The sequence below is a fragment of the Plasmodium vivax genome, chromosome 12 (genome assembly GCF_000002415.2).
Source record: "Plasmodium vivax chromosome 12, whole genome shotgun sequence".
In the NCBI taxonomy this organism is placed as follows: Eukaryota; Apicomplexa; class Aconoidasida; order Haemosporida; family Plasmodiidae; genus Plasmodium; species Plasmodium vivax.
In genome coordinates this window covers 948,831-976,820 of record NC_009917.1, presented here as the reverse complement: position 1 = coordinate 976,820, position 27,990 = coordinate 948,831, and the positions used below count along the sequence as shown (strand labels likewise).

Here is a 27,990-nt window from a genome sequence, read left to right as displayed (position 1 = left end):
CGGCTTCCCCCCCACGCGAATCAGCTGCATATGCGGTTGAGCCAGTCGACCAGCAGCGTGACGGTCTCGCGGCTGTGGGGCTCCCCCGGAAGCGTGTGGCAGCCGTACTTCAAAATGTATACGCTGAGATTCTTGTACTGGTCCTCCCCCGGGAGGTCCGCCACCCCGCCGACGCCCTGCAGCTTCTTCAAATTGAAGGACTTATAGTAGCCGTGGTCGAAGGGCGTCCATATGCCCTTTTCCCCCTTCACGTCATCCTCGGAACTGCCCATGGAGAAGTGGCTGTCATTTCGGAGTATTCGGCTGGAGGATTCAATGGACAGGGAGGGTTTAGCAAACATGGGGGGGGGGTGCTGCTGGTGCTGCTTCTGCTGCTGCTGCTGGTGGTGGTCTTCCTTCCTTTCGTCGTGAAGCAGTGCCTGCCGCTCCGACGGGAGGTGACTACCATTCGCGGTAAAGCCACTGCCGCTGTACTTGCTCGCCACCGCTTCTTCTCTCGAAGGGGCGACCTTCCCATCGGCGGTGAGGTGACCCATCCCCTGCGCAGCTGCACCGATGTGTGTGCTGCTCTCACGGGGGAGCGCCACAGAGGAGGGGTCACCACTGAGGTCGTCCTCCCCGGGGTTGTAGGCACTGCCGATAAATGTAGAATCGCTAGGGCCTACGGAATCCCTCTTCTTTTCACTGATTTCCCTGGAGAAAACAGAACTAGCCAAACGAATCCTTTCTGCATCTAAAATAGATGCATTTTTTCGTCTCTCTCTCCTACTGTGAAGGCGAATCATTTTTCTCAAAAAGTCAACGGCCCCCATGGGATCCACCAAGCAGTCATTCTTCGACTGAATCACCATAATGTCAATGTCGCTTTCGTCAATGTGTTTTAAGTTCTTATAAGTTAAGCAACTATCAGCAGCACTAACACACTCGGCTGCAATTCTTATGCGGAGGGGTCCACAGTACTGATGGGGATCAATTTCTGAGTCGTGTTTAATCCAAGGGTACCTAGCATTACTTTCCTTTACATTAACCGGGAGGAGAGGAAAAAAGTACTTCAAAAACTTCGTAGCGGAAATGAGCAGTCTATTACTAATTTTGTTCTTTTGTTTCCCTAAGCTGATCATTGGGGAGACCAGAACGAGAGATTTGACGTAGCCTTTCCATTCCTTGTTCAGCCGAAAGATAGCTTCCATCGTTTTCAAAGCGATACAGCCACCCATAGATAAGCCCATAATGATAATTGGCTTTAACTCATCCTTTTCTTTCCACTCTTTAATAAAAATTTCTAACGCTTGCAGTGTATCCGCTATGAAGCTATCAAAGTCCTCTACATAGCACCGGTAATTTTTAAACCCTTCGGAGAGTCCATGCGATTGATTGTCTATCCCGAAGAAAGAGAACCCATTTTGGTTAAATTTTTCCACCCAGCTATTTTTATATGAGAGGGTCCTTACCCCACAGTTGCAGTAGTTGCAGATGCCACACATGGAGCAGTAATAGACACTAGAATCGTAGTTAACCTGAGTGTCTGACTTATTTGGGAGCAACACATTTTCATCATCGATTATGTCTTCATCACTACTGGTGTCGTCACTGGTGTCGTCGCTACTCGTGTCGTCGCTTCCTTTGTTGCTGCTTTCACTGTTCAGTTTCATCCTCTTGGGGTAGTCTCCACCCCGGTCGGCACCATCCCGGGGACCCTCCCCTTCCCCCCTATCATTCTGATAAACAGGGTGACCACCGCTCTCCCCACTCCCAAAGTTAAATTTGCTATTTAAATGGTTCGACCCCTCGTTTATATTGGTAATGCAGGAGGAGCAGGACAAAAACATGGTGAGCTTCCTCTCCAGGTTTTTTTTCTCCCCATAATGGGAGGAGTCACCAGATGATGAAACCCCTGAGGAGTCATCATCATCATCACACTCTCTCGGCTGGCAATAATCATACAGCATGTTGTTCGTCTCGTTTATGATCTTCATGTCCTTCGTCCAATTGGTCTGCAGAATTTTGTTAAACGAGCACCCCACAGCGCTTCCGTCATCTGCAAGGGTGTGCGATGGTCCTTTTTTTTTTCTCCTCTCCGTTTCCTTCTCCTTTTCCTTTTTCTTTTTCTTCTTCTTCTTCTTCTTTTTTTTTTCCTGCTTGCTTTTTCGGGCATCCCTGTGCGAGATGTTCCCCATATTTGCGCCAGCACTGTTGCCCATATTGTTACCTATATTTGCGCCACTGCTTGCACCCGCGGGCGTGCCCTCCCCAGGGAGGCCTACCAAATTGTCGCCCCCTTCCCCCTGCGCAGCCTTCCCACCATCGTCCTTCCCATCAGCGTCCCTCCCAACAGCATCCTTCCCATCAGCGTCCTTCCCATCAGCAGCCTTCCCACTATCGTCCTTCCCCGCAGCATCCTTCCCATCAGCATCCCTCCCATCAGCATCCCTCCCATCAGCGTCCTTCCCATCAGACTTGCTAACAGACAGGGCTGAATCCCAGCAGGAGAAATTGCTCCCCTGCATAAAGTCATAATCACCGCCAACCACGCAGCTAGCCATTTCCCCCTTCTGCTGCCTCTCATCAACCCATGATGGTCTACCCATAAAATTTAGGTACTCATTTCTCAAGTGGGATGTGATTCCATGCAAGGCGAATACATATGCCTTTGGATTTTCCACTCTCCACGCATATTTCGCTATTTTTAAATTTTCCTTATTTACAAAGAAGGTGATTTCTGGGTTTCCATCGTCATACAGAATGTTGGTGTATTTTTTGTCCCTCTTATCTTCACTTAGACTCGTCTTCAGCTTGTCACTCGCCACATTGCTCCTGTTGGGCTGTGCTACCCTTGCGCTGTGACTCTTGGGTCGAGCCACCTCATGTGGGAGACGCGACTCATTGGGGGAGTGGCTCGCCTTGTTTTCGCCCCCCTCGCTGCTTATCCCCTGGAGTAACTCGGGCTCCCCCTCTGCATGATTCCCTTTGACCATGGATTCGCTGCTTCCTTTCGTCGCTAATATGCTCCGGTTTTCCTGTTCGGACATGCCTCGGCGGACTTGGCGGGGCCCCTCAGGGTTACAAAAAAGGGGGGGTGGTCAAGAGGCCGTTGCCAAACGGGAGGGGCTATACACTAGCCTGAGCAGTGCTAACCTGCGTAGTGCTAAGCTGAGCAGCGCTAACCTGAGTAGGGCTAACCGGAACGGCTGACCTATTCGTCCGTTTCGTGCTCGCGCACACGGGGTCCTCCTCTTTGGGTCATTAACAAACCGCTTTTACGGGCTGCCGCTGGAAGAAGGCCTGTGGATGTCGGACCTCCCGTGGGCGGCGAGCTGGCGCGCCTCTCTCAGTCGCTACGCCTGGGGCTGTCCGGGCGCGCCCCCCAAATTACACAGCTGTGCAGGTATGCAGCTATGCAACTGTGCAACTGTACTACTAGGCGTGCTCACACGAGTTTACGCGCACCTGCGGTGGCACTGCATCACCCTTCGCGCGGGATGAAATGGAAAAAAAAAAAAAAAAAAATAAACAAAACATGTATATTATTCACAACAAGTGAACAGCGCGACGCTACACCTCTTTGCTAAACTTATACCACGCGCGAGATGACGTAATTGAAACCTGCGCAGAAGATGCACTTGCCGTAAGCATCTCTACATGAACGGAGGGATACCCCATGGGGAAAGAAAAAAATAGGATGCAAAGAATTGTGGCTAGGCGCCAACCAAATGACGCACCGGAGGTTCTTCCACACGAGAACCACGCGTGTATACGTATGTATGTATGTGCTTGGCGTAGGCCCAGCCTTCTTATTTTAGCATAATGGAGTAACGCGTTGTGGGCGGGAAGTAAAAGGAAAAAAAAAAAACACTTTGGCTAGCCTCGAAATATACCTATAAGGTACACTCCAAGTGGCACGGCACAAATCGAAGCGTTCGAAGGGAAGGCCGTTATCGCTGAAAGTTCGTGAAAAAAAATTACCCAAAAAGGGGGAAAAAGGATGCAAGAATGTAAAAAAAAAAAAGAGTGAAGAGGTGGAAGAAGTGGAAGGGCGGGTAAACTTTCGCTCACTTATCCAAGCTGGAACGGGAGTGAAAAAAAAAAAAAAAATAGCAAAGCGCTGCCAAGCCTTGCAATTTTAGTGGCAAAATTAGCGGCAAAATTAGTGGCAAAATTAGTGGCAAAATTAGCGGCAAAATTAGTGGCAAAATTAGCGGCAAAATTAGTGGCAAAATTAGCGGCAAAATTAGTGGCAAAATTAGCGGCAAATTTAGCGGCAATTTTAACCGCAATTTCTTCGCTTCATATTTTTAAATTTTATCCCCTTTTCCCAAAAATGCTCAGAAAAAAGGACGGGAAGAACGGCAAAAAAAAAAAAAAAAAAAAAAAAAAAAGTACGCCTTTTTGGCAAGTACAAGGCGGAAAAAAAAAAAAAATCACCTTACATTACATAACATTACATAACATCACATCACATCGCATCAGCCGAATGTACGATGTTTAGGTGGCTCCCCCGCAAAGCGTGTACATGAGGGTACGACAAAAAACACCCAATTGCTGCACTCGCATGTACGTATGGATGCATTCACGTGGCGCATATCCACCACACAGGGGAAGCAAATTGAGGGGATGGGGCCCGTAAAGTAGCCAGAGAAATACCACTGTATTCTGCGTATATGCACGTGTGCGGTGTACGTATGGAGGGGCGCGCCCCGCGCGGTCGTTCGGATTTGAACGAACGTGTAGTAGTGTAGTAGAGTAGTAGCGTGGCAATGCGATCATGCAACCATGCGATCGTGCCGTCATACCATCGCGCGCGAGGGCGTGAAGGCTACATATGTCCGTGTTTGTGCATAATTTTAGGTAGTTCCCTGTGTAGGCAGCCCCCCCGCCGATCACTTCAACAAACTGAGCGAGAGGGGCATCTCAATTTTAAACCACTTGGAGTACGACGTATTTTTCAGCCTCCACACCTCCAGCTGCTGCTTGTAATAGCTGTTAAACTCCTTGTTCGTGTTTTCCGCCTTCTTCTCGTAAAGAAACGTTTCCGCGACTATCAGTTGGTAGAAGAATATTTTCCACTCGGAGTTCTTTAGCGTATGCAGCTGTGCGCGGGAGAGGTGGAGAAAATGTCGGGTGTAAAAAAAAATAGGAGTAAGCGATTTTTTAGCTAGCTAGCATATATTGGCTATTTTTTTTTTTTTTTTTTTTTTTTTCTCCTTTTTTGCCTGAACAGGTCATACCAAATCTGTGAAATGCTCAAACCATTCCTCCCTCACGAATGAGGAGCATTTCTGCGAAAGAAAAGAATAAAAGTGTTGCATTACAAAAAAAAGGTGTTTCATAATTAGGAGGGTTAGCCAAATTGTCGCATTACACCCCTATACCGTGTTGTATTTCCGCTCAGACAGGTAAACAATGGCGTATTGAACGATCTCGATCATGAGTACAACGTTGTCAACTTGGGCGAAACTCAATTTCGCGTGTCTTTCTTTTATAAAGTCCGTCATGCAGATGATGCCTGGCAGTTCGGTTTTCAGCGGGTGAGTTGTGCGATGTGTCCGAAGTGTGAGATGCTTGGTTGGACGGCGCAGCTCCCCAGTTGGGACGCACATTTTCCCATGCGTGCACACACTTCCTTGCGCGTTTCTCCCCGTGCGTAATATTACACTGTTCGTATCTTTTTAAGTTGTCGCCCAGTAGGGCCTTCACCAGGTCGGCCAGCGCCTGCCTGGAAATCCAGCTAGCCACTTCCTCGGCTATTTAAAAGGGGAAAAAAAAAAAAAAAAAAAAAAACATACAAATGAGTAAAGCGAGTACGACACGGCAAAGTAGCCAACGTAATGTACGCCAGGTATGAGCAAGCAGAGAAGCCCACGCCAACAGTGCAGCAAATAAAATGTGGCCATGCGAATTGCCCATCTATGTTTTAGTTGGGAAACATTTAAGGCGGATTACCTTTTGGCTTAAATTTGAAGATGCATTCCGCAATTTTGCCAAGGCACATGTTGAATAGGAGGTTATCGTGGCTCTTCTCTTCGATTTGCTCTGCGTAGGGAGCGGTGTCAATTGGAAGGAGATGACTTCGGCATTTCCTGACCAGAAGAAGAATAACCACACGTTGCACGTGTGCACGCATACAGACACAGGCAGGTTTGTATGCCCGTGCATCGCTCTGCCCAGAGCGCTTACTGAAAAAGAAACGAATCTGCTCCAGGAGCTCGTCACCCAGAAGGCCGCCCTCGCTATCTCCATGGGGGGCCACAACAGCCATGGGGGTAGTGCAGTAGCAAATAAGCTTGTCCGCGAACAGGTTGGCCATCTGGTGAAGCACTGAGTTTTTCTCGTCCCCCTGGTCGTCGGCGCTGGTTAGGTTCAGCTGAAACTTGAGCTCTGCACAGGTGTCATCATGTGTGTGTTGAGTGTGAGGTTTTAGGGTTAGGGTACATGCGGAAGAGGAGCCCCCATGCGAAACACATACGCGTGCATTTCGCACATGCTTGTGCATAGGAAGACACGCATAACCACTGTTGAAGGTTCGCATGAAGGAGATGACCAACTCGTATTCGACGTTCGCGTGGTTCAGCATGTTCACTTGGCACTGCGTGGGAAGCGGTGTTTTGTAAAAAAAGGGAGAGGCAAAATTAACGCAAAGGATGGGGGGAGGGAAAACAAACGGCGAAAAGGGTTACACACAAAAAAAGTAGTTGGTCATAATTTTGCATGTTTTGATCAAACCAACCATTTTGAGATATTTACAAGAGAAGTCTTGCAAACTGTGGAAAGAGATGTCCTGCTTGTCCGGGGGAGCATCCCCGACCACATCCGAACCTCCCACTACTGCTCCCCCAGGATTTTTATTACAACACGGTTCATTTGAGGTGGTTGCATTTTCCGTGGCTGCCTTTTCCGTGGCCGTATTACCTTTGCCCCTCTCACTTGGGTTTCTTTCCCTTTCTTCCAAAATGTCTTTCGCTTTTTGCAAAATAGTCTGTCGAGAAGGGGGTGGAGCGTCAAAGTGGGGGAACACCTGCTTGGCAGGTTATCGGGCGATAAAGCCGTTTTAGAAAATGGACAGGGGGGAAATGTTGTGACAAATTTGTGACAACTTGGTTGGTAATTTTTTTGACAATTTTGTTGATAGTTTTCTTTTTTTTTTTTTTTTTTTTTTTCGGGAGGGGGGTACCCTTTTGAGCTCCCTGCTGGTTAGCCTCTTTAAAATGTGTTCATCCATTGTGCGGCTGATGGGGGTTATCTGCGGTTCGCCTGATGGGGGTTTCCCTCCTAGTTTGGGGCTAACACGTGAATGCCCACTTAGCAGTGCAAAAATGATGCCCCAAACTGGCGTCTACGCTGTGGCCGCCCACAAAAACAGCGACCAAATTTGAAGAAAAAAAAATGAGTGAAAAATCGAAGCTGACGTTGCGCTTAACGATGGGGGTGTCATTTGGACGCTGAACAACGTCTATGTTATTTGCCAAGCGGGATGCTACAAGTTATTTTATTTGTTTTTTTTTTTTTCTTTTTCACCCCTCGAAAGATGTGCATTTCCCTCCGGTGAACAGTTTACCTTTTGCGCCGCGTGGCCGGAATGGCTCTGTCGTGACCTGGACAGAATCGCATCCCCTTTGTCGCTACGCACAGAGGTGTGCCGTGTTGCGTCATTTTGTAGAAATCACCCCTTTCTGTTTTACCCCTTTTTTTTGCCCGTACAGATGGGGGAGGATAAGATGGCAATTTTTCTGGCCACCTGTAGGAACCTTCGACGGCAACATATTTTCGCCCCTCGCGCAGAAGTGTGCAGGTGATGTACGTACGTATGGCAGCGTGGGCATAGCCGCGTCAGGCAAGGCCACGTCAGGCAAAGCCACGTAATGCATGAGGGAGGTACCGCTGGGTGAGGCGTCCCCAAAAAGGGGAACCTTTGCCGAGGGAATAACCACCACGAGGTAATCTCCAACGGGGAGGAAAAAACGCTTTCTTAAAAGTAGTAAAGCAAAACAACTGATTTGTGTTCCCCCCCCTAAACGACGGTCATTTTCCACCGCTGCTCAAATCGAAAGGTACAACTTTGGCGTTCAAAATTGTACATAGTAGATGGTGCGCTAGTTAGCAGCCCCGTTTTGCCCCCGCGGGGTAGCACAAAAAAAAAGAGAAAAAAGAGAAAAAATACCAAGTGACATGAAAAGAGTGCCACAAAAGATGCCATTTGAATGGACCCCCTTGATAGAGAATGAACGAACCGTCACGACAAATGAAGAGAATTTTTTTTTTCCACCCGAAGGGGCACCAAAAAATATATTTTACCTCTTCTCAAATGTAAAGGGTAAAAAAGTGCCACTCTTCACTGCACAGCTTTCTCTGCCTTTTGTCTGCTCTTTTGTTTTAGCTCTTTTCCTTTTATGGAGAATGCTCAACGGTGGATGGCCTTTTCTCTTTTTACAATAAGGGGAAAAAGATATGCCTACCATACCGTATAGCGTACCCTCTGCATTTCCCCCCTCAATTAATTTACCTTTTCTTTCGCTTTACAAGGCCGCTAACTTTTTATGGCCGCTCCAAAGCAGTCGCCACTGATTAAACAAACCAAAGCGTTTCACTGGTGCGAAGTTATTCACATACGTTAACAATACGGTGGATAACTGCCAGCTGCTGCTCAGCTATCGAACGCCCTGCTGAGGAACCAACGAAGAAAATAAGCAACCACACCACCCCATTGGCTCCACCGCCTTCCCCTGGTTAAACTACACTCAGCGATTTAATTCGTTTCGTACGCATGAAATTATATCGTTATTTTATTTTAACCTAAAGAGATAATCTCTTCACCCTTCGTTGCTCTTCGACCGAAACGTTGGTCCGTCTGCCGCGCCTCCCTTTTCCATCACGTAGTTTTAAATTCTTTTAAGGCTATTTGATGGGGAAGGGAGGTGCGGCGGAGGGACCAACGCGTAGGTGGGGGAACAACTTAGGCGTGTTTTGATTTCCCCCTTCATATTCCCGGCATTTTCAACGCCCCCTTGGGGCACCTTCTTGTTAAGGGATGTTGTTTCTGCCGTAACAAAACGGAGGGGCACAAAGAACGACGCTGTTAGGAGCGTAAAAAAAAAAACGGTGTGGTGGGGTGGTGCAGTCTTAGGGTATGGCGGCAGCCCGTGAGTATGCACTTTTGCATACAATACGGATGGGGGGGCGGCAGTTGCAATTGAGCGGCGCAGTGATGCAGGTTGCTAAGAGGAGCTAATGAGATAACTTCGATGGTTATTCCTTTGGCCATGCGCCCTCCGCATTTCGGTTTAAGGTAGTTCCATCGAGCGGTATTTGCTGCATCGTTTTCGCGTGTTAGGCCGTGTTAACCAACTGAGGGGTATATCCCTCTGGGGGGTTAAAGAAACATGTTAAGCAGGTTGATGGGCCTGTTTGGTCGGTGCTTCCTCTGGGTGAGGAAATTCGTCCATCGCGCGTGAAGGAAAATGTACGTATGCCCTTTGTGCTTATGCAACGTATGTGTTTGCCTGCCCCCATTAGCAACGTAAAAGGGGAGAAATCACCACCTGGGGTGAATCATTTTGGAAAGTCGCTTTATTTCATCAGGCAGCCAAAAGGGTTCGCAATAAGTGGTTCCAAATGGTAAAAAAAGAAGCGTCACAACAGACGTGGTATGCACATGCACACACCTGTGCGAATGGCATCTCCGCGCAGTTGCATATTTTCGATCGCTTTTTAAAAAATTGCTAAACTGTAAAGGCGTGTCGGTCAGGGGAATCCGCGCCACTGTTGCGCAGGCCAAAAAAAAAAAAAAAAAAAAAAGAAAATTCAAGTGGGAAACGAAGGATGTACCAATTGCGTCCCATTTTGCCAGCGCACATTTTGGTACGTCAAAGGTGAAGCAGTTAAATGCGTGCGTGCGGATGGGCAAACGGAAAGCGCATCGTTGAAGTCACCCCTGTTTTTCTTTGCAAAAAAAAAAAAAAAAAATTGCTGCCTCTTCGCGCTAACAATATCACTTAAACTGTTGTATCACGTCGGAGGTCGGCAAACATGTGGCAGCAATTTTCGCCATCGCGTAGACATTAAGCGGCACGCCGTTTGTTTGCAACGAAGATTGGCACCTTGCCAAGTGGGTTACCTCTTTTGCGGGAGGAGCGCCGAACGGGGAGAACTCCCAATTTAATGTGAAAATTCATTTGGCCGCTCTGATAGCACCCAACTTCAGGTGAAAATTCATTTGACCGCTCTGATAGCACCCAATTTCATGTGAAAGCTCATCTGACCGTGGTGACCGCACCTTACCTCGGTGAAGCCGCTTTCTCGGGCTGCCCCTTTGCGAGCGCGCGTAGCCACTCCCCAATGGGGAACCTAATGCTGTTCGCCCGGAGGAGGGTGACGAAGAGCATCACGCTGGAGGACCTGGCGTGCATGATAAGGGGATGCACGTACGTAGTGGCCCTAACAGGATCAGGCACCTCCGCAGAAAGTAACATCCCCAGTTTCCGGGGCGCCAACAGCTCCATCTGGAGCAAATATGACCCAAAAATATATGGCACCATTTGGGGCTTCTGGAAATCCCCAGAGAAAATATGGGAAGTTATTAGAGACATCTCATCCGATTACGAAATAGAATTGAACCCTGGCCATACAGCTCTCTCCAAATTAGAAAGCCTTGGCTATTTAAAAACAGTCATCACTCAAAACATTGATGGGTTGCACGAGGAGAGTGGGAACTCCAAAGTAATCCCCTTGCATGGGAGTGTGTTCGAAGCTCGCTGCTGCACATGTAGGGAGACCATTCAGCTGAACAAGATCATGCTGCAGAAAACTTCCCATTTTATGCACCAGCTGCCTCCAGAATGCCCTTGTGGGGGAATCTTTAAACCTAATGTGGTTCTTTTTGGAGAGGTGATTCCCAAGTCTCTTTTGAAACAAGCCGAGAAGGAGATAGATAAGTGCGACCTTCTGTTGGTCATCGGCACCTCCTCCACCGTGTCCACTGCCACCAATTTGTGTTACCATGCCCACAGGAAAAAGAAAAAAATCGTTGAGGTGAATATCTCCAAGACGTATATCACCAACCGAGTGTCCGACTACCACGTGCGCGCCAAGTTCAGCGAGTTGGCGGCCATCTCGGACCTCCTCAAGGGGGGTGGAGCGGCGGAGCGGAGCGAAGCGGCCACTCAATCTGGGGGGGCCACCCAAACGGGGGAGACTAAGCAGAGAGCCAAAGCAGCGCAGAGCGCCAATTCCACGCATAGCACCTCGGCTAATCGGTGATGCGGCGCACCAGTGCCCCCCCGCTACCACTCACCCAGTGGCCTCTCTCACCCAGTTGCTTCCCTCACGCTGCCGCTTCCCTCACCCAGTCGCTTCCCTCACGCTGCCGCTTCCCTCACCCAGTGGCCTCTCTCACGCGGGCCTCGGCAAACTTCCCGCGCAAATACAAAAAGGCCTGGCGCACCTGCTCGTCCGTGGGGGCGTCGGAGTACTTGTTGACGCAGCGGAAGAAGGAGCAGAGCACATCGAGCGCAGTTTGGAGAGCATCGTACCAAGATTTCCACCCCTCGTAGTCAGTAGCGATGTCTGGCTCCTCCAAATACATATAGATGTTTTTCTCATCCACTGGCCTGTTAAGCTTCTTCAGCACGTGCCCCACGTCCCCCGCCTTCTTCACCACGTACCCAATCAGAACGAAAAGGAGAAGAGTGCCCCTCTTCGAGAGTATATTCTTTTGGAACTGCTGGTTCATCAGGTTGATTAGCTTCATTTGCTCGTCATCTACATTTTTGAGCAAGTGCGTTAGGTACTCGATGATATTTTGGAGTGCCTCCTTGAATGGCTGGAATTCGTTTTGCCTGTACACCAGGTAGAGGCAGTCCACCAGGGGGAGCGGCCAGTTGGCGGGGTTAGCGGGGGTAGCAGGGTTAGCGGCGGTGTCGGGGCTGGCGGGGCTGCCCCCCCCCGGAGGCCTCCCCAACTGCGCGTACACGTACTGCACGGCCGCGCCCCGGTCGCACGCGGCGGCGATCTCGTCACAGAGGAAGCTGCACTTCTCCTGAATGATCGCCTTTATCGTTTCCACGCGGTTCATCCGATGAGCATGATCCTCCTGTGTGTTTTGTAGGGCCCTTTTTTTTTCCTCATTTATCCGTTGAATAGCTAAGTGCTCCTTTTTTGTTTCTTCCCTCCCCCTGTTGAGTAGCTGCGCTTCATATTCCTTGCGCTGCTGCTCCTGCAGCAACTTCTTCGCAACGATATTTTTTTTTTCAATTTCGTAGTTCTCTTTAAAGATGGTGAGTTCCTCCTCGTAGATTCTGTAGAGCAGATCATACCTCTCCAGGAGAGTGTCCACACTTTTGATCATCTTCACTCCATAGGTCCTCTTCGACTCATCCTGCTCGTTCCTACGAATCCGTATGCGCGTTATTATTGGCTGCAGCTTGTTAAGTTTCTGCTCCAGCTCGTCGTAGAGGCTCAGCTTGTTGAACACGTCTTCCTCCGTTGCGTTCAGCAGCTCGCTGCAAAGGTTTTTGATTTCCTCCAGGAAGCCGGAGGCCGTCTGGAAGTCCGTCATTAGGGTGGCGGTGGGTGAGCGGCGGGTTAGCGGCGGTTGGGCGGCGTGGCAGTTGTGCGGCGTAACAGTTGTGCGACGTGGCTGTGGGGAGCGCCCCCTCGTTCGCGTCAGCGCAGTTTATCGCCTCTCACGTGGAAACGTAGAAAAACAAAAAAAGCGCAATGATGCCACAAATAGCGCACAAATGAGTGATGACCATCTGGGGTAGACCCACTCGCGCGGAGCTCCACCCAGCAGGTGCCTTTTCCTTCCCCTCAAAGGTGGCCACTTCCTCGCAGGGTACATCTCGCAAACTACGTACTAGCCATGTTTCGAAGGAGCGAAATGGGGCAGGTAAAAAAAAAAAAAAAAAAAAAAAAGCGCGTCATTTTAACGTTGTTAGAGGGGAAAAAAAAACGCAAAGCAAAACGCCCCATGTGGGTAGGCGACTCACTGCCGCTTGCCAAAAGAAAAAAAATTGCCAGAATATTATAACCTCCATTATGCAACTAGGAGTCGCCCTTGGCGATTTTCACCGCTTCACAGCGCGACGGGCAGTTAAATTGATGCAGTTGCAAGGTTCGAAAGAAGGAAAAAAAAAAGGGGCCAAATGGACGGACATACATACGTATGCACGTACGTATTCACATGCCTATTCACATGTGTGCTAAACAAATCGGAAGGGAAACAAAAGTAGGTGAGGCGCACTGGAGGTGGGAGAACGCAAGTCTGTGGGCTACTGCCCGCATTTTTTTTTCCTCCAAGTGGGATTTAAGGGTGGGAACTCCCCCCACGACGTGGCCTCTCCGATGGGCATTTGGTTCTTCCAGTTCAGCTGGCTTGGCTTCCCATCGGGCAGTGCCACGTTCGCGTCATCTCTCCGGCATGCCTTCCCCACGTTGTGAGATCTCTCCGTTGTGAGATCTCTCCGTTAGGCCATCTCCTGCTGAGCCCGTTCCAGGAGGGTGAGCTTCCTTTCCTCTCGGTTGCTGCAACGGAAAGGTGAAAAACGGGGGCGTACACATGTGCATATGTGTGGGGCGCAACAAATCGGGGGGAATCGAGTGGGCAAGGGTGGAGGCACTCGCCTGGTCAGCCGCTCAACCAGCCGCTCAACCAGCCGCTCAACCAGCCGCTCAACCAACCGCTCGGCCAACCACTCGCGCGCACTCACAACTTGTAGTCGTAGAGGAGCTGGAAGGCACCCGTGCCAATGGGGATGTTCTTGCCCACAATGATGCTCTCGCTGATGTTATTTATTTCGTCTCTGTTTTTGAAGAAGGAGGAAACGAAGAGGTGCTCGTTTGTCTCTTCGAAGGACGCCAGCATGAGCGTGCTGTGCCTGGCCTTCTGGATGCCGAAGCGGTTTATCCCGAGGATGTCTCCCCTGAGGAGCGGTAAAATGGTGAAGGAAGCGCGGTAAAAGGGTAAAAGAAGCGTGGTAAAAGGGTGAAGGAAGCACGGAAAAGGGAGGGGGTTGATACGTGGAGGTACACGCACACGAGGTAACTCCCCTGTGTGTAATCCCTTCGTGCACTCCCCCGCTTATGCCGCACTTACGTGAAGGCCATGATATCCGCGAGCAGCATGATGTGCCTAATGTCGATGTCGATGCTGTAGGCCTCGACGCACTTCTTTATCTCATTGATGATGGTGACTCTGGCGGCCTCGATGCCCAGCACCTGAAAAACGTTAATCACGTGGTTCGAAATGATGTGCTTGAAGTCTACGCCCTCCAACCCCAGGACGTAGTTCAGCGAGTTGCCCTCTACAAGAATAGAGTAAATTATTTTTTTTTTTTTTTTTTTTTTTTCTTCGCATTCCGGCCCATTCCCTCCACTGTACAGATTCCCATCGCGATCGTAATGGTCAATTTTTTCATGCCTTATTTGATTTATATTTATTTTTTCAAAATTCAGGGCGTCTATATTGATGGTGTCTAGGTGGACGACGGGTTCGTCTTCTCCCTCCGCCCCTGGTGGGATCTCCCCCTTTGACATTTCTTGCTTCATTTGGACGTCGAAGGCCTCCATGATGCTTCGCAGCTTAGCCTCACCGGCGCCTTCCTTCGCGGTGGTTTGCACCAGTTCACCGCTTGGTTGCACCAGTTCACCGCTTGGTTGCACCAGTTCACCGCTTGGTTGCACCAGTTCACCGCTTACCACTCCACCGCTTTCCTCCCCACCGCTGGCCTCCCCGTCCGTGACCTCCACCTCCTCCTTCTTTATGATGCAGCGCTTTATGTCCTTGTCGCCGTGAATGAGCAGGTCCAGCAGCCCCTTCTTCAGGGCCTCCATTTGGAAAAACAAAAACTCGTCGTTCTTCAGAGACATGTGCAGCTTGTACGCATCCACCACCTCCACAAGAATTTTATTAATCTTTATCTTGCTGATATGACTCTGCCTCATTATGATATCCCTAATGGTATACGCATTTATGTTTAGGAAAAGGTTGTGGATGAGTTGCTCGTTGAATTTCACAGAGAGGAAGATGCCTCGAGCGGTGTAGTCCTCCTTTATGTAGAGGCAGATGTCTCTAACGGTCGTTTTCTCTAATTTTGACTTCATCATTAGGGCAAAGTTGTAGCTGTCTTTCACCTGCAGGGGGATGTTCAGGATGGGCGTCTGTATGGTGCTCGACGCGTTTATGATCTCTTTGATTCTTGGCACGCCCAGGGTCACGTTCATGCTCGCCACGCCTGCGGGGGGGGGGAGCGGTGGAATGGGGGAAGCGGTTGATGGGGAGAGGCGATGAAAGGGGGAAGCGGTGGAACGGGGAAGTGTACTTGGGGGAGAGAACCACCTCAGCGCTGCCACCACCGAGATCCTCCCCAAGTACACTTCCCCCCTTCCTCCACCCGCCCTACCTGCGAAGTGAAACGTCTTGAGCGTCATCTGCGTGCCGGGCTCCCCAATGGACTGGGCCGAAATGGACCCCACGGCGTCCCCCGGAGCGGAGATATACTTAAAATATTTCGAGACATTAAAAAAAATGAACAAGTACAGCTGCTTCAAATTCACAAAGGGGTAATCGTAAATGAGGTAACGGCAAGATGGCTCATACGTCTCTGGGCAGACGAAATTGAGGTAATCGCTTCGCCTCATCAAGTGAAGCCCCTTCTTATGCCTAAAGTACTTATACACATTGATGGCTTTCACAACTAGCCATTTTTTAATTTCTTTCATAAAGATATTCATCGCTTTGGTCCTCTCCTGATGAGTGGGGCTTTCCCTTTGAGACAGTTTCGTATGCACATATATGTTTGTTGGCATCAACTCTGGCAGGTAGTTTAGGAGGAAGTCGGTCCACTCCACCACTTCGTAGGGCAGCAAGATGAAGTGTTGCTTCTTCTTTTCGACGTGCTCGAAGACGCTCACGAATGCGATTACGTTTTTTATCATTTGCCTGTATAGCTTGCTTTCGTACAGCCGGGCCGCCTCCTCCACGTGCGGCTGTGCCTGCCTTTTCCTCCTGCGGGGGAAGTAGCCCTGTGCGTGAGCGATAGTGGTGTCTCTGCCCGGCACGCCCGCCGCTTCCGTCACGCCTACCACGTTCGTAGTGCCCGCCGCTTCCGTCACGCCTACCACGTTCGTAGTGCCCGCCGCTTCCGTCACACCCACTTCATTCGTCGCTCCCCCCCCGTTTGCCCTCCCCCTGCGCGCCTTCTCCCTCTCGGACCGGTACACCGTGTTAACAATTTCTATCTTCTTCACCACGTTTTTGCTCATCCGGCTGTACATGCCCCGCACGAGCTGCCTTTCCGACTCGCTCAGGCAGACCTGCTTCTCATCCACCAGCTTCTTTATCTCGACTACGTTTCGATAGTCGTTTACGAATTTTGCAATGGCCTGGTGTTGGAGCGGCGGCAGGACGCAGTTGTTTTGGGCGGGCGCCCCTTCATCGGTTTCACTCTGGTGGTGGCGCTGCTGAGGCGGCTTGGAGACACTCAGGGCGCCCTTTATTTCCGCTTCTTCCGCTGATTCTTCCGCTGATTCTTCCACCGCTTCCACTGACTGACCGCCGCTGCGGGCGCGCCCCTCCCGCTGCATGACCATCCGCACGAAGTGCTCGTCGTGCTCCAGGGGGATGAAGGGCGCCGCGTCGGGGGCGCTCATCTTGGCGGCCACCCGGTGGGCGATGCGGGAAATGGGGGAGGCGGCGACGAAGCGGTTAGGGGGCACCGCTGACCCAGCAGACAAGGCTAACTGCTTGGGCGCCGCTAACCCCGCTACCCCAGATAACCGCTTCGTCGCCGCTTCCCCCGCTGATCGCTTGGGGGGGGGCCTGCCGTAGGCGAGCAGAATGTTGCTGGACGAAATGGAGGTGATGTGGTCGAAGATCTTGTCAAATTGGTGCGCATAGGAATTGTTGTTATCCACGAAGGAGGGGTTCAGAGCGTCGTCGCCGTAGATGAACTGAACGATCTGTTTATCGCACGAGCGAACTGAGAAGTCGTAATGAATGGATAGGTCCTCGAGGGCCTTCATGAGTCTCCTCTGCATGTACCCCGTTTCGGCGGTTTTGACAGCCGTGTCTACGAGCCCCTCTCGGCCAGACATGGTGTGAAAGAAAAACTCAGTTGGGTTGAGCCCCGTGTAAAAGGAGTTCTGCACGAAGCCCCTACTCTCGGAATCTTTACAGTGGAAGTTAAAATGAGGGAGAGTCCTATTAATGAATCCGTTTTGAATCCTCTGCCCGGTAACGTTCTGTTGTCCCACGCAAGCAATCATCTGAGCGATGTTAATGAGAGCTCCCTTAGCTCCAGAGTTAAACATGATAAGTGGCTTATTTAAGTGATCCAAATACTGGTTGCATGTCTTCCCTGCATCGTTACGTAAATCATCTAATATATTTTTTACTTTAATTTCTAGAGTTTCTTCTAAAGTACATCCGGGTTGTATTTGCATTTTCTTTTCATTATAGAGGGCGATCTCTCTGTTAACCTTTTCGTAACCCGCTTGGAGGAGGTCCTTTTTCTTTTGAAGGAGAGTATCCGATGGGGTGACATCATCAATCCCTATGGTCATTCCTTTGTTAGAAAAATATCTACTAGTCAGCTTGGAAAAGCGATTCATAATTTTTAGAGCAACGTAGGAGGAGTTGTGGTGGATGAGGTAGTAAAACAGGCCATACTTAGAGGACCCTAGAACCTTCTTCCCCAAAGAGCCGCAAATTAACTCCGACTTGTAGAAACATACGTAAGAATCGTTCAAACACATATGTTTGAGATCCCCATTTTTCGTGGAATATTCCCTCTCCTTTATTTCAAAATTGATGATTGTATTTTCCTTTGTGTTTGGTTTGATGAGCACACTTATCAACTGCTTGCCTGTCCAAAGCTCCTTCGGTTTTAGAATCGCCGGAACAGGCAAATCTATATTCACCTTCGCATCCGAGAAGTAGGAGCAGAGCAAACAGAAGGAGTCCCTATCGAGGAAGGTGTCCTTATTGGTGATGACGTACGAAGCTGACAGGAAGTCCTGCGTCAAGGCTATGATCACTTCCCCATTTTTGGGCGTAATCAAATTGTTCTTTACATTCATGAGGTATAGGGCCTCTGCTCTGGCTTCCTCCGTTTGCGGCACGTGTAGGTTCATCTCATCCCCATCAAAGTCGGCATTATAGGGAGAACACACACACTCGTTGAACCTAAACGTCTTGTACTTCATGACCCTCGCCTTGTGGCACATGATGGACATTCGGTGGAGGGAGGGCTGCCGGTTGAACAGCACGATGTCTCCGTCCACCAGGTGCCGCTCCACCACGTCCCCCACCTGCAGGTTCTCCACCACGAGCCTTTTGTTGGCGTACTTGAGGCTGATTTTGTTGATGGCGGGGTTGCCCCTGCGCGGGTCTCCCACTGAGGCGGCGGTGGGGAGAAGCACACCGCTGGGATGGCCCACGTAGCGCTTCACCACGTCGATGAGGGAGTCCCCCCGCGGGGAGGCCCCCCCCTGGCCGCACGCCTTCTTAATGACGTAGTTGGCGCCCGGCCAGGTGCTCGTCCCGTTCCGTATGAGCCTCTTCAGCTTCGCCATGTTATACCGATTGACCTTCTCCGGGTAGGTGAGCCTCATGGCAATGCTTTCCGGGACCACCACCTCATCGATGGAGATATTGGGGTCAGGCGAAATGACAGTTCTGCTTGAGAAATCGACCCTTTTCCCCGATAGGTTGCACCTGAAGCGACCCTCCTTCCCCTTCAACCGTTGGCAAATCCCCCTCCCCGGTTTAGAAATATTTTGAGTAGCAAGTAACTGCGAAACGGCAGGAGAATCGCTATTAATAAACCTCGTAATTTGTAGCTGCAGAAATTCTACGTTTCCAAGGAACTGGTTCGTCTGGTAGCCATTACTGCACTGGTTATTGATGGTGTTATTCAGTTGGGTAATTTCCGAAAGGATGCATGTCAAGTCATCCTCTGCTGTGCCATGCTCATCAATAACCACAGACGGTCTAATCGTGTTGGGAGGTACCAGCAACGCTGTTATGAGGAGCTTCTCTGGGCTTTCCACGTTTAGAAGTTTCACATGATATGGGTTCATATTTTTAAATAGATTCAATACATAGAGGCTATTCAAATCGTCCTCTTTGATTACCATTTTGCCATTTTCCTTTGTCTTAATTACATGCTTGAGCTTCATAAATTGGTCTAAACTCGGCTTGATGATTTTCTTTATTACCCCCTGGGGGTACCCACAGCGGTAGCACTTGGTGACCTTCTTACAGCTGTTAAGGATCTTCTTAAAGATGTGCCTCTTAAAAAACTTATCCTCAACTGTGCGTCTCTTCAGGTTGGTATAGAACTCCAGCTTCTCATTCGTGAGCAGAATGTGCGAGCACACCTTACAGATGCAATACAAAATGTAGATGATGTATTTGTAGTACCCCACGTGGAAGAGCGGGTAGTTCAATTCTATGTATCCAAAATGACCTGAACAGTTCATAAAATTCCGGTGGCATGTTTCACATAGGGAGTTGCTCTTGTGGGCTCCCAGTTTGAGATCTAAAACTCCGTAAGGGTACGGTATTCCCGTGTTGTTCTTGTACATTTCTCTGTTTAGAATTTTCACTTCGGAGCATTTGATTATCTCCTCCTTGTCCATAATTCCGAACTTGAGGCTTTTGATTTCCCAGTTGCTCTTCACGTCCTGCACGAACCCCTTGCGCAGGCTGCTGCGCTCGATCGCCCCCCGCAGCGCCGTCACGCGGGCGGCGTTGACCGCGTTGGCCCTGTTGGCGGCGTTGACCACGTTGGCCGCGTTGGCCGCATTGGCAGGGTTGGCGGCGTCCATCATGTTGGCTGCGTCCACCACATTGGCTGCGTCCATCATGTCTGTGGCTCCCCCCCCCATGGTCCCGCCTCACAACTCCCCGTCGAAAGAGGCAACCCCCACCAGGTAGGTTTTCTCCTCCTGCCCCTGTCGGATTTCTTTTCCCTTTCCCCCGACGAGCCTATCACAGAAACGGCGATCTTCCCACCCCCCCCTTTAGGAAGCCCACAAGATGTACAGCTCAGCAGGAGGGAGAGGCAACACAGTCAAGCGGTGCATGGGGTAGTGGCTGTTCACTGGGGAGCCAACAGGATGACCAAGATGGGGAAAAAAACAAAAAAAAAAAAAAATCAAAAAAATGAAAGAAATGAAAAAAATGAAAGAAACAATTGCAGGCCTCCCTTGTGCGATGCTTCTCGATTATCGTTTTTTTTTCTCTCTTCTGAGGTCCCACCTTGGGATGTCACCACTTTTGCTCTTCTCTTCTTCTCTTCTGCCCCTTTTTGTGACTACACAAGTGGGGCGTAATTTTGCCTACTCGTACGACCTCCCCCCATCGCGGGTTATTTATTTTTATTTTTTTTTTTTCCCTTGCCCCGGAACATAGCTGCAAAAGCGAGCCTAAGTTGACGAGCGGGGGAGCACGCGCTGTCCCGTTACCGCAGAACGGCGAAGCAAAGAAAAAGGCAAGTGGGTCAAGAGGAAGAAACAAAAAAAAAGCCAATTCCTCCCCGAATGGCTTATAAATAGTAGGCCGCTTATACACAGGGTAGCAGAAGTGGCCCCATTTAAGAAGGCAGCATTTATGTGATGCCCTATTGTCAGCACCGCCTGCTGGGGAGGTCCCAAAAAATTGGCTCGTAGACGTTCCCTTTTGGGAAAGTTTGGAGGTAGACGACAAATTGAAATTGAAAGTGCGACGAGGGGAAACGTGATGCAGGAACAACCGGGGACACGCCCGATTAAACACAAAAATGGGAAAAAAAAAAAAAAAAAAATCGTTAATTCGTTTCTTTTTTTTTTGCACAACTGGGGAAACGCGAACCGATCTGCCGCATGCTCTCCGTGTAGGGCCCTTCATGGGGGGAAGCCATCGGAGCAGCGGCAGAAATGGGCGAATGGCTTGGCGCGCACGCCTAAATGGGCATATGACTGACCCGCACGCCTAAATGGGCATATGACTGACCCGCACGCCTACACGGGCATATGACTGACCCGAACGCCTACACGGACATACGTTTTTTCGCGCGATGCCTCGCGGCTACACGAACGCCCGCCTCCAGAAGACCACGTTTCCCTTGGAGTCGCCTGACACCATCAGCGTGTCGATGTCGTTTACCACGACGGCCATGACGGGAGCCTGCGGGGGGAAGTGAGCGGAAAGTGAGCGGAAAATGAGGGGAAGCAATTGGAGGGGTGCAGGTGCATCCGGTGAGGAGTCCCAATTGGGCGCCTCGCCTAGCCAGCGTCTACTCCGCTACCCCGCCGCTAGACGCCGCTACTCGCCGCGACCACGCCGCGCCTACGCCGCTTCTCCGCTTGCCCACCTTGTGATGCTTCAGAAAGACGAGCCTGTAGTTGGAGTGCGGCAGGAGGGAGCAGACGTAAATGTTGCCGTCCTCGGAGCCGGAAACGACCCAGCCGCCCCCGAACCTGGAAAAGCTGCTTCGGATGGGCAGCAGCGCGTGGTTAATTCTAATTCGGTGCTTAACGGAGAGGCTGGTGAGGACCGCCCCCTTCGACCCATACACACACTCTATAATGCCCATGTGATTGTCACAGGAGTTCACGACGATCAAAGGAGATGCCAGCAGGGGTTGTTTGGGAACAAATCTTATGCACGTTATTGGAGAAAGAGAAAAGAGTAGCTTGAATCTGATCTCTACACGTTCATTGAGCACAATTTCTAGGATGTAAAGAGTGCCGTTTTTTGAGCCTGCAAAGATATTAAGCCCGGTATCATCAATCTCTAGTGTCCTAATTTCGCTCTCAAATTTTATCTTCTGATTAACATGGCCAGTGTTTACGTTTACGATGCGAAGGAGAGAGGTGCAGTTGGAGCAGAGGAAAAGGTCCAAATTCGTGGGGAGCAACAACACGGAGAGGGTTGCCGACGAATCGGAAAATACCTTCAAGAGAAACCCCGTGGCTACTTCCCATATTTTTATGGTGCGGTCAATTGAGGAGGAAATGATTTTTTCCTCTGTGAATGAGAAGACGAGGCACGTGATGGCTTTCTTGTGCCCCGACAGCTTGGTCACCAGCTTGGCGGGCGCGCCCTCCTCTCCGCCCGCGCCGTCCACGCTGCTGACGCTGCTAACTGCGGTCACGCCGCTAATACCGTGGGCGCTCTCGAGGGGCGTGCGCGAACACTTGTATATGTAGATGACGCCGTCCTTGCACCCCACGGCGAGCAGCGTGTGCATTTTGTTAATCGAGTCTTGCCCGATGAGCAGATACGTGATGGGCACGCTCCCCTTGAGCGTAACTTCGAAGATAGGCTGCAGACCTTTCCCCATTTCTACGTTGTATTTTTTGCTACCATATATGTAGCTGTTGTGGGGTAGAGACTCTTTTAGGAGCTGTGCATGGGGATTCTTCTTGTGAGTAACGCCACAAATGGATTTGAATGAGCTGACCATAGAGGAGACGCTGTTTTGCTGGTTCGGGTGAGCCGTCTGTTGGTCTCTCTTCGGCGGGAAGTGCTTCGGTGAGAAGTGATTCGGGGGGCATTCCCCTTCTGGGGGCAAATTGAGGTGGTTCACGTGGGCAGGCGTCTCCCCCGCGGATTTGCCTGGGTCCCCCATTTTGAGCGCACGCGCATGTGAATGTGCATCCACATCCGCATATTCATATGCATGTGCATACGCACTGATGTAGTCGCCGGGGGAGGGGCCCTCCCCGATTTGCCTGGCCACGTGGTGGTACCGCTCACAGTGCCGCCACGGAGAGAGGTCGCCCCCCCTCTGCATGGGGTACGTCTGCCCGGGAAAGGAGCCCAAATAGGACCTCGCTCCACACACATAGTTATTCACAATTTCATACATATCTAGCGCCTTCACATAATGAGCATTGCAGGCTTTTGCTACCCTCAAGGAGTAGGACACATCACATGCGTTCTTCTTCATATTTATTTTTTCATTAAATATATTCTCTAGTAGGTACAATTTGGTCCTTCTCTTGACGTTGGTGAGGGCGGCTTCCTGAAGGAGGTGCAACGCTGGGTGGATGGAATCCCCGTTGCTTGAGTCAAAAACGACGACGATGCTTGCAGAGCTCTTCACCAAATTGAAGAGACCCTCTTCGGCACTTGGGCTGCCACTGTACATGTAATCACAAATCTTTACTGAGGATGACTTGTGTGCCACTACATAGGTGTCATATACAAATGAGTTACTCTCGTTTGCATTTTTCTTTTTATTTTTTCGTAGCAAATTGAGGTTTATTTCGTCTCCTATGCGCACGAAGAGGTCCTCCAGCAGACTCGTCTTTCCGACCCCCTTGGGGCCGCACATCAGGATGTCTACGTCCCTCCCGTTTGGGCGGTGCACGGTCCTTCGCGCGTTCGGTGGGGCGGTGTGCTCATCGCGATGGTCGTAATGGTCGTGATGGTCGCCATCGTCGCCATCGTCGCCGCTTCGGTTGGCTCGCTTCTCCACGGGGCGCCACTCCGAGAGGGACCCCCTCTGTAGCACCTTCGCCGCGTGCCCACTCAACAGCTCTCTCGCCGCCTCCCCCCCCTCCAAACACACATCCTTGCGCCTAAAGTGGGACAGAAGCCCGAGCAGCCGCTGGTAACGCTCATTCAGCGCGTTGTTCTTCTTTAAGTGTTCCTTGTTTTCCAGCTCCAGTTGTTTTATCTTGCTGAGGAGGCTCTCCATCTGTTCTCCCTGTGCAGGTGTGCCCCTCTCGGGAGATGCCGCGGCAGCCGAGGTGGTAGCCGACGTTGCAGTTGCTGCCGTTGCTGCCGTTGCTACCGTTGCTGCAGTTGAGGCTTCGACTGCGGGGTCGTCCCTGCGGGGTGGAGGAGCCGCCCTGATTCGTGTGCGCTCGCTGGGGATCTCACTGATGGGGGTCTCACTGCTGGGTGGCGCATTCGCCTGGGCAAGCCTCTCCATCAGCCCCTTAATCACATTTTCATTTTCCCGGTTGTTCCTTTCGAGCAGGTCGACCCTTTTGGCTAGCTTCTCTACACTTGCGAAAGCCTGCAGCAGCTTGTGTTCCGCTTCCATTTTTTTTTTCCTCTCTTGGTTTATCTGCTTGACTAAGCATTGGTTTTTCTTAATAAGTGCCCCCACTTCTTTGGCTTCCTCCTTCAGTCTCCTCAACTGCCTCCTCGCTAGGATTCCTTTCCACTTGAGCTGAATGATCTCTGCAGCTCTTTTCATGTTGGCCATGTGTCTCCTCTGCTTGTGCATCTTCCAAGTCGCTTTGATGAGACTTGCATAATGGTTAACCCTGTAGTGCTGGAAATGCCTCCTCGCTAAGTAGCCTCTCACGTGTGCCTGTATAATAGTTGCACACTTTTTCTGGCGCAAGAAAGACCTCCTAACAGTGTAACCGTAGATGTGCAGACAGATCAGCTGCGTAGCTCGCTGCACCTTGGTTCGCTCATTTTGAAGGACCACTAGGATGTGTCTGGCCCACCTCTGCAGCAGCACCACCTTCCTCTTCATCGTCAGGAAGAGCCTCCTCTGCCGGTACGCCTTGTAGTTCTTCTGGATGACCACTGCCTGCGCGGCGCGGAGGTCGCTCCGCAGGGCGGACAGCACGCTGTACGCGTCGCTCTTGAAGAAGCAGAGCGACTTCCCCACCGCCCACAGGAGGGCGCTCTCGGGGGTAGCCAGGTCAGCGGCGTTGGCGAGGTTGCCTTCGTTAGCAGTGTCAGCAGTGTTGGCTTCGCTAGCTGTGTTGGCTGCGGCCTCCTCCGCCCGGCGGCGCGCCCCCAGCGAGCGCAGCAAGTCCTGTATGGCGTCGCACCGGTGCAGCTGGCTGAGCACGAAGGTGGCCCTCTGCGCCCAGGATTTGGCCGCGTACCCCCGAAACAGCTCCCTCCCTTCCTTGGGCAGCAAAACGGAGTAGTCCCTAACGCAGTCCGTGTGCGTCAGCCTAACAGGGTAGCCGGAGCGACTAACCTTGATGGCTTGTAGCACTCCCCCATACTTGAGCTGCTCATTCACAGAGATTCGATCGAAAAGGTCCGGCACGTTCTGCGAGTTAGGTTTAATGCATCTAATAAAATGAGGTTCAGTCTCCTTAATCCTTCTCATGAGCTGATGAAGCTGTTCCTTAAATTCGCTAGAAACTGTTTGGATTCTTTTCTTTTCTACGTTTCTTCGTAAGTGCTTTTGAAAAAGGGAAGAGGTATACTCACTCTCGCTGTGTAGAAGTACCTTCTGCACATCTGCCGATAATTGGTCTTTATTTTTTTCCAAAAATCCAGAAGAATTATATGTAACTTTGCCCGCAAAATGGATGATTACAAAGGAGGAGGGGTCCGTTTTGACAGCCATGAACCTGCTGGTGCCACTACCCCCTGGGGAGCAGTGCTTGCTAATAATTTTACTGCAAAAGGTTCTGTCTTTCCCAGATGGCACGTAGCATTCCTCGTCTAGCATGCAGAACACACCATACGGTTTGGACTCAAGCAGATTCACAGAATCTACATTATCTGGGAAGTCTAGAGGGTCCCACTCGATGCCCTCATCGACGTATAGCTTCTCTTCGCACTTAAATATGAAATTGTTAAAAAACTGTTGCAGGCACTCATTTGTGTAGTTGATGCATAACTGCTCGAATGAATTCACTGCAAAGGATTCGAACCCGAAAATGTCTAGAACTCCGCAGAATAGGAGAGTTGCATCTTCTAGGAACCCCACCGATTCGTTTGTCCTTTCGACTACCTTTAGAAATAGGCACCCGTAAATGGCTCTGGCTAGAGCATCCCTAACGTCGTTCGCCACGACTGCATTCACTGGCTTTTTGTAGCACTCGTTATTCGCCACAATGGTTCTATAGCAGAGTGCGTCTCTCAATTCCTCCGCATCTACATCTAAAAAAGATGCAGCCATTTTCAAATCTGAAAGGGAATCATCCAAAATGCGGCACTCCTCTCTACTCTCGTCATTCACGAATAGGACGTTGCCCATGTAGAGGATCCCTTCTAACACGCGGAATATTTGGTGCTGCTCCTCTTCGCTTATCCCGATAGTCTGCATGGCGTATACGGTCGTCTCGAACTGCTCCAGCTCGTTTACGTCGCTCAGCTCGTGCACGCTGGACTTGGTGAGGTAGCGGAAGTGCTCGTGGCTCTGGAAGCCGCTCATGTTTATGCGCACTGCCTTCGCGCCCAGCTCGGGGTCCCTGTACTTCTCCGTCGCGGGGAAGCGGTACTCGCGGGGGGGGCCAAAAATCTTAGCGGCGTTGCCGGAGTTAGCGCAGTTAGCGGCGTTGGAAGGGTTGGTGGCGTTGCTAGGAGATTCGCTCACCACTTCGTCAACCACTTCGCTTGCCTCTCCGCTCACCGCTTCGTTGGCCGCTCCCCTTGCCGCTTCCCTGGCCGCCCTGCAGAGCTGGTAAAAAATGTGGTAGTTGCGCTCGCCCTCCTGCTGGTAGCAAACGCGCACCTTCTCCAAAAGGTACGTCCGAATCTTCGCGCCGCACAGCTTCCCCCTGGTGTAGTACTGACCCCCCCCCTTGCGGTCCAAAGAGAATTGCAACTCGATGTATTTCCCAAAGCGACTTGAATTGTCATTCCTAAGCGTCCTTGCATTTCCAAACGCCTCCAACAAGGGATTACTCTCCAAGATTTGACATTCTATGAGAGATCTCCTCTTGATATCTGAGCCTGCACAAGCAAGAAATTTCATCACGTATTTCGTAGATTCTGTCTTCCCTGCACCTGACTCTCCACTTATTAATATCGTTTGAGATTTGTTATGTTGGCACATCCCTAGGTAGGCACTATTGGCCGTGGAAAAAATGTGTGGACTCTTAGACTGAATGGGCTGCACATGTTTGGCTAGCATGCTATCAGAGTACAAATCTGGGATCATCTTAAACGGGTTCACAGCGATTAGAATCGGTCCGGTGAAGGTGTAGATTTCGTCAATGTCGAAGCGGACATTCAAACTGTGTAGGATGGACGCTTCATGCAGATGCGTCAGCTTCGTCAAGTCGGCAGGGGCGGACAGGCCGTTAGAGTCAAACACGTCTAAATGGGGGGGGGAAAAAAACAGCGTAGATGTGATGTAGAAATGGAGGGGAAAAAAAACAGCGTAGATGTGATGTAGAAATGGAGGGGAAAAAAAAACAGCATAGATGTGCACATCGTGGGGGGGGGAAAAAACATCATAGATGTGCACATCGTGGGGGGAGCACTCCTTGGGGAGCGCAGAGCGCAAAACGAACCCAAATTTTTGAGGTGGAACTCGTCCTTCTCCTTCAGCACAACGATTTCGTCATCCTCCGTCTTCACCACCAGCTCCGTTTCTTCCTTCACCACTTCGGCGCAGACCCACACCTGAAGCGGTTAAGGGGGGAAGGCGGTTGAGTGGCGGCTCATTGGCAGCTGCGTGACAGCTGGGTGGAAGCTACTCCCAAAAAAGGGGCGCCCGGAAAGGCAGCCAAGTAGGGACACACACAGCGAAGCCCCTTCCCCGCCTGCGAACTCACCTTCTGCTTATCCCTGACGAATACCTTCGTCCCTACGACGCACTTGTTAACAGAATCCATGAGGCGCAGCTGCTTCGCATTCGTCTTCGTCTGGCTGAGTGCCTCCAGGTGCGGCGCGGCTTCCCGGAAAGGCGGCACCTGGCAAGCTAACAAGCTGACCTGCTAACAAGACGGCGCTTTGGCCCGGGGTGCCCCTCTTCCCCCTATGAACGCCGTAGGGCTGGCTCTCTGCAGAGACAAGCTGCGGATTGATCTGCCTGGAGGGGGGGAAAAGAGTCCATGTGAAAGGAGTCAATGTGGGAGACGCGCCGGCACCATTCAGATCCTTCTGCCCATTCGCAAAACACTCACGTCGGGTGCGGAACAAAGGCGATCCTTTTCTTTTCAAATCTACATTTGTGTTCCCACCCCTAAACATAAGACGGGCAGAAATGACATCCCACGAGTGGGGGGAAACTTTCCTCTCCTCTTTGTGAAGGCAGTTGTTACCGTTTCTACGTTGGCTTCTACGTGATG

At 50.8% G+C, this 27,990-nt stretch overlaps 6 protein-coding genes across 6 annotated transcripts, besides 38 other annotated features; 1 reads left to right on the top strand and 5 right to left on the bottom strand.

Annotated features, from left to right (window-relative positions):
• Positions 1-20: 20 nt before the first annotated feature.
• PVX_082375 (PST-A protein) lies at positions 21-3,029 on the bottom strand (the record flags this gene model as incomplete). The annotated part of the gene is made up of 1 exon (XM_001614026.1): positions 21-3,029. One exon carries the CDS (start codon positions 3,027-3,029, stop codon positions 21-23), a length of 3,009 nt encoding a protein of 1,002 aa, XP_001614076.1.
• Positions 862-982: a microsatellite.
• Positions 1,415-1,542: a microsatellite.
• A 1-nt stretch (position 3,030) lies between the features above and the next one.
• Positions 3,031-3,122: a microsatellite.
• Positions 3,123-3,535: 413 nt separating this feature from the next.
• Positions 3,536-3,557: a microsatellite.
• A 541-nt stretch (positions 3,558-4,098) lies between these two features.
• Positions 4,099-4,121: a microsatellite.
• A 756-nt stretch (positions 4,122-4,877) lies between these two features.
• PVX_082380 (hypothetical protein, conserved) lies at positions 4,878-8,006 on the bottom strand (the record flags this gene model as incomplete). Its single annotated transcript, XM_001614027.1, has 8 exons — positions 7,169-8,006; positions 6,725-6,973; positions 6,508-6,583; positions 6,175-6,375; positions 5,941-6,030; positions 5,652-5,741; positions 5,370-5,503; positions 4,878-5,087 (listed from the first exon to the last, which is right to left on the bottom strand). Exons 1-8 carry the CDS (start codon positions 7,214-7,216, stop codon positions 4,878-4,880), a joined length of 1,098 nt encoding a protein of 365 aa, XP_001614077.1. The 5' UTR covers positions 7,217-8,006.
• Positions 5,040-5,064: a microsatellite.
• Positions 5,635-5,665: a microsatellite.
• Positions 5,912-5,951: a microsatellite.
• Positions 8,007-8,674: 668 nt separating the features above from the next.
• Positions 8,675-8,703: a microsatellite.
• A 268-nt stretch (positions 8,704-8,971) lies between these two features.
• Positions 8,972-8,999: a microsatellite.
• Positions 9,000-9,198: 199 nt separating this feature from the next.
• Positions 9,199-9,221: a microsatellite.
• Positions 9,222-9,243: 22 nt separating this feature from the next.
• Positions 9,244-9,269: a microsatellite.
• Positions 9,270-9,462: 193 nt separating this feature from the next.
• Positions 9,463-9,491: a microsatellite.
• A 160-nt stretch (positions 9,492-9,651) lies between these two features.
• Positions 9,652-9,673: a microsatellite.
• Positions 9,674-10,175: 502 nt separating this feature from the next.
• Positions 10,176-10,220: a microsatellite.
• Positions 10,221-10,329: 109 nt separating this feature from the next.
• On the top strand, positions 10,330-11,250 carry PVX_082385 (NAD-dependent deacetylase, putative; the record flags this gene model as incomplete). The annotated part of the gene is made up of 1 exon (XM_001614028.1): positions 10,330-11,250. The coding sequence occupies one exon, from the start codon at positions 10,330-10,332 to the stop codon at positions 11,248-11,250; it is 921 nt and encodes a 306-aa protein (XP_001614078.1).
• Positions 10,508-10,556: a microsatellite.
• Positions 10,629-10,690: a microsatellite.
• Positions 11,251-11,365: 115 nt separating the features above from the next.
• On the bottom strand, positions 11,366-12,547 carry PVX_082390 (hypothetical protein, conserved; the record flags this gene model as incomplete). The annotated part of the gene is made up of 1 exon (XM_001614029.1): positions 11,366-12,547. The coding sequence occupies one exon, from the start codon at positions 12,545-12,547 to the stop codon at positions 11,366-11,368; it is 1,182 nt and encodes a 393-aa protein (XP_001614079.1).
• Positions 12,258-12,278: a microsatellite.
• A 723-nt stretch (positions 12,548-13,270) lies between the features above and the next one.
• Positions 13,271-13,351: a microsatellite.
• A 52-nt stretch (positions 13,352-13,403) lies between these two features.
• Positions 13,404-13,498: a microsatellite.
• On the bottom strand, positions 13,407-19,824 carry PVX_082395 (DNA-directed RNA polymerase III largest subunit, putative; the record flags this gene model as incomplete). Its single annotated transcript, XM_001614030.1, has 4 exons — positions 13,407-13,515; positions 13,701-13,913; positions 14,087-15,224; positions 15,393-19,824. The coding sequence occupies 4 exons, from the start codon at positions 19,822-19,824 to the stop codon at positions 13,458-13,460; spliced, it is 5,841 nt and encodes a 1,946-aa protein (XP_001614080.1). The 3' UTR covers positions 13,407-13,457.
• Positions 13,659-13,708: a microsatellite.
• Positions 13,816-13,887: a microsatellite.
• Positions 16,020-16,055: a microsatellite.
• Positions 17,138-17,161: a microsatellite.
• Positions 17,235-17,277: a microsatellite.
• Positions 18,534-18,577: a microsatellite.
• Positions 19,125-19,198: a microsatellite.
• Positions 19,416-19,451: a microsatellite.
• A 1,237-nt stretch (positions 19,825-21,061) lies between the features above and the next one.
• Positions 21,062-27,534, bottom strand: PVX_082400 (myosin PfM-C, putative; the record flags this gene model as incomplete). The annotated part of the gene is made up of 4 exons (XM_001614031.1): positions 21,062-21,160; positions 21,348-27,013; positions 27,211-27,322; positions 27,475-27,534. The coding sequence occupies 4 exons, from the start codon at positions 27,532-27,534 to the stop codon at positions 21,062-21,064; spliced, it is 5,937 nt and encodes a 1,978-aa protein (XP_001614081.1).
• Positions 21,381-21,402: a microsatellite.
• Positions 21,491-21,515: a microsatellite.
• Positions 24,940-24,962: a microsatellite.
• Positions 25,501-25,552: a microsatellite.
• Positions 26,031-26,058: a microsatellite.
• Positions 26,706-26,736: a microsatellite.
• Positions 26,815-26,843: a microsatellite.
• Positions 26,937-26,957: a microsatellite.
• Positions 27,201-27,238: a microsatellite.
• A 112-nt stretch (positions 27,535-27,646) lies between the features above and the next one.
• Positions 27,647-27,677: a microsatellite.
• Positions 27,678-27,990: the final 313 nt, after the last annotated feature.